Consider the following 3,487-nt stretch of genomic DNA (forward strand, 5'->3'; position numbering starts at 1 on the left):
AAAAAAAAAAAAAAAAAAAAAAAAACCACTCTAGCATTTTCATAAGGTTAACGAGATATTGGGAAAAAAAGATCGCCTAGGGTTATAAAGGAACAAGAGTCCTCGCAGGATTAAAGTGAGAATCCCTTGGCGTGAATCATGCTAACACGTAACACAACATCGATTAATTATACACATACACACGAAACGAAAAGACAAAGGAGGAAGAGGAAGAAACTTACTCGGAGTCCGAAGATAACGAGACAAGCGAGTACGGCCGTTGTGGCGGCCAGAGGACAACGGAGAAGAAGAAGGGAGGCGAAATGTGTCGAGGCTGAGACGCCATGAAGACGGCGGCGAATCGTCGTCGTTGTTTGGCAAAAGGTCGACATTGTAGTCTTCTCCACTGAGGCCAAGATGCTCCGTCGCAGCCATCGCCGATCTCTCTCTTCTCTCTTTTTCTGTGTGCTGAATATTTTTTTGGGGGAAGTTACGAGAGAGAATCAAAAGTTGTTGCTTAATTTTTGGACCCTTTTTTGGAAATTTAGGTGTTGTAGTTGCCACCTATATATATATATATATATGTATATGTAGAAAATGTCAAAATTCCTTCTTCCTTAATTAATAAACTTATATTATTATTATTTTCGTATAAATTGAATAGACAAAGCACAAACTATAAACACAAAAACCATTTTACAATATTATGAAGATTTTTTTTAAAAAAAAAAAATCTAATTAGTATCTTTATCAAGATATTTAGTTTGTATGTAGTAGACGCAACAAACAATAATATCTTTTGTTTTTTTACCAAAAAAAAAAAAACAAAAAAATTTTGTTTGACGTAGTTACGAAATTAATACTCGTCCTTGCGTGGACGTCTCTAACGAACTCTTTTTTTTTGTTCGCATCTTCAAATTTATAAACATCATAAATTCGTAATTCACAAACCATAATATAAACTCTCACTTAAATGAGAGTCCTTATCGTCAACTATAGATATCTAGAGTTGTGGTTGAGGACTTTGTCTGCAGAGAATTGGGAGAGGAGGTACCTCCCGTTCGGTTATAAAATGTAAAACCTTTGCTTGGTACTCAACAAGAGGCCCATCACGATACTCCCGAGCCATGAACGTGATGTACAGTTTCCATCTAGCTTGTCCACTTACATTAACTCTCACAACATTCACCAATTCCAAAGTCTTGTTCTTGGTCTCGTTGAACTTGTTAAATCCCTCTCACCGTTCTTCCTCTCTATATAGAGGTTGTAGATTCCGACCGAAGGATCAGGAAGAAAACCTTTACTCTCGAAAGCCTTAAGCCTGTTGTTGTAGTATATGTCATAAAGTTGCTGGTTGGATACGATTTACGAATCCTTGGATTGTTTTTGAATTCGCGACCATCAAAGCTATCGACATCCCACTCTGGTTCTTTTTCTGACACGTAACTATACTGAGCCCACTCATCGTCGGTGCCGAAATCATAATCGCTATCGCTGCTGCTATTATCCAAATTTGTATTTATCCATTATTTTTTGTAAGATAAAAATTCTAGATTGTTCTAGCCGATGAAATGCCGCCATTCGGTGTTCTTTGATGTAAACCTCCAAAGCCATGAGAGGGTCAGACAGGGGTATCTGTCTACAAACAAAAAGCTGTGGAGACATTTAGAATTTAACAAACATTTCGGGCGTATCGGTAATAAAATGGAATTTCAGGGGCACCTGTCGTAAAACAGTTCAGGGGACAACTGTAATAAACAAAAGTTTAGGAAAATTTGTAAATAAACAATAGTCCGAGGAACATATGGAATTGACAATAGTTTGTGGGAAGTGTTGTAATTTCAATGAAATACCGGGCCAATCGAAGAGATAACCTTGGCCAAGATTTTGTTGCTTCTCCTTATCCGCATGGTGGCCAGTGATTAACTCTGTCCTTCCTTACGCAGTAGCCTCACTTGGGACAGAAGCGAACACAATGCTTAGAGTCTGCTTCCGATTTAAAAACTCTCAAGTAGTCTTCTTTCTCCAGTGGTGATGATGGCGAAGTTTTCTAAAGAGATCAGAGACAAACAGATGAAATAGATGATGAGGTTGTCCATCCATCTCAATGTATATATATCTTCACGCTTAATTTCCAGAAATCGTCAAAACCAGACGAGTTTTGCCGAATGAAAAAACGAGTAAGCTTTCTTCTCAAACATAGCAGTAAGGCGTTTAGCTACATGGCTAATCTAATTCAACTTCTGTTTTCATTTCGAAAAACAATGTTTCAGTGGCAATCATACATTACGCACGGTGAAAGACTCGTAGCTAACGAGGCACTATCAAGAAGCTCCCAGTCAATTGTTGCTTATACTGGTAAGCTATTTTTGGTAAAGTACAACAAGTTTAGCCCCTTATTGATAGATGTAAGTCGCACAGTTTTTAGTCTTTTGGACCCAATATAGTTTCCAGAGTTGTTGATAGTTGAACAGAACAAAAATAGAAGAAAGGCTCGTGATTCAAACCAAATTTCTCAAACCACCTAGCATCTAACTTAACCGAACAAATCCAAACCGGCTTTGTAGAGCAGGTTATGCAAGAAGCCGAAAGTCTCAAGCTTCTGCAAGAACCGGTACATGTATTTAGTGGCTGGCAACCAATGCCATGTGCTCTATAAGGTCAAGAACTCGGTTGCTGTAAGTAAAATGGGAGAAGATTTGTAAGTGTTTGAGAACTGTTAGCTATATATTTGATGGAGTTAATATGAGATGCGAAACAACAAGTGTACCTGTAACCCCATTCGTTATCGTACCAAGAGACAAGTTTCACAAAGGACTTGCTCAATCCAATCCCGGCATTGGCGTCAAAGATACTGGACCTGTTATAACAAAATTGAAATCGCCACAATGGTCAACCACCAAAGAAGACTCAAATGGATTTGAAGAAATGAAGAGAGACCAACCTTGAATCACCAACGAAATCGTTGGAGACGACATCTTCATCTGTGTACCCGAGAATGCCTTTAAGAGGCCCTTCTGAGGCATACCTATTAGAGGGTTACATTAAACCATGAGAAGTTACAACGAGCTCTACATTAATAAGTAATTTTGGGATGAAGAAATCTGCTTGGTCAAGAAAGTTTTGGGAAGCATACTTAATGGCTGCTTTAACATCTTCGTAAGAGGCACCCTTCTCAAGTCGACAAGTTAAATCCACTACAGAAACATTCGCTGTTGGTACACGGAAGGCCATTCCCGTAAGTTTCCCATTCAGCTCTGGAAGAACTTTACCAACAGCCTATTTAATCAAAAAACAACTGCTCAGATATGATTCCAGATTTAAGATAATTACATGCTTGTAGACAACCATGCGATTTTTTTGTGTACCTTCGCAGCGCCAGTTGAGCTAGGAATGATGTTTTGACTAGCGCCCCGGCCTCCTCTCCAGTCCTTCATTGATGGCCCATCAACAGTTTTCTGAGTAGCTGAAAGAACAAATAACCAAAACACACAGGTTAGTGTTATCA

At 38.8% G+C, this 3,487-nt stretch overlaps 2 protein-coding genes, 1 long non-coding RNA gene and 1 pseudogene across 3 annotated transcripts in view; 1 reads left to right on the plus strand and 3 right to left on the minus strand.

The window, feature by feature from the left end:
• The window catches only part of LOC104703306 (metal tolerance protein 9), a 2,430-nt gene extending 1,898 nt beyond the window's left edge, over positions 1-532 (minus strand). The window contains exon 1 of the mRNA XM_010419315.2: positions 222-532. Coding sequence (XP_010417617.1) covers positions 222-414 — 193 coding nt within the window. The 5' untranslated portion in view covers positions 415-532. The remainder of the gene's footprint in view (positions 1-221) is intronic.
• On the minus strand, positions 922-1,499 carry LOC104703309 (annotated as a pseudogene).
• LOC104703308 lies at positions 1,691-3,122 on the plus strand. The gene is made up of 3 exons (XR_754168.2): positions 1,691-2,159; positions 2,253-2,337; positions 2,547-3,122. It is a non-coding gene; the product is annotated as an uncharacterized LOC104703308 (long non-coding RNA).
• LOC104703310 (glyceraldehyde-3-phosphate dehydrogenase GAPCP1, chloroplastic) overlaps positions 2,346-3,487 on the minus strand; it is a 4,429-nt gene continuing 3,287 nt past the window's right edge. The window contains exons 11-14 of the mRNA XM_010419316.2: positions 3,116-3,258; positions 2,924-3,007; positions 2,750-2,839; positions 2,346-2,655 (exon numbers count right to left, since the gene is read on the minus strand). Of these exons, the coding sequence (XP_010417618.1) occupies positions 2,604-2,655; positions 2,750-2,839; positions 2,924-3,007; positions 3,116-3,258 (369 nt within the window). The 3' untranslated portion in view covers positions 2,346-2,603. The remainder of the gene's footprint in view (positions 2,656-2,749; positions 2,840-2,923; positions 3,008-3,115; positions 3,259-3,487) is intronic.

Source organism: Camelina sativa, chromosome 7, assembly GCF_000633955.1.
Source record: "Camelina sativa cultivar DH55 chromosome 7, Cs, whole genome shotgun sequence".
NCBI lineage: Eukaryota > Viridiplantae > Streptophyta > Magnoliopsida > Brassicales > Brassicaceae > Camelina > Camelina sativa.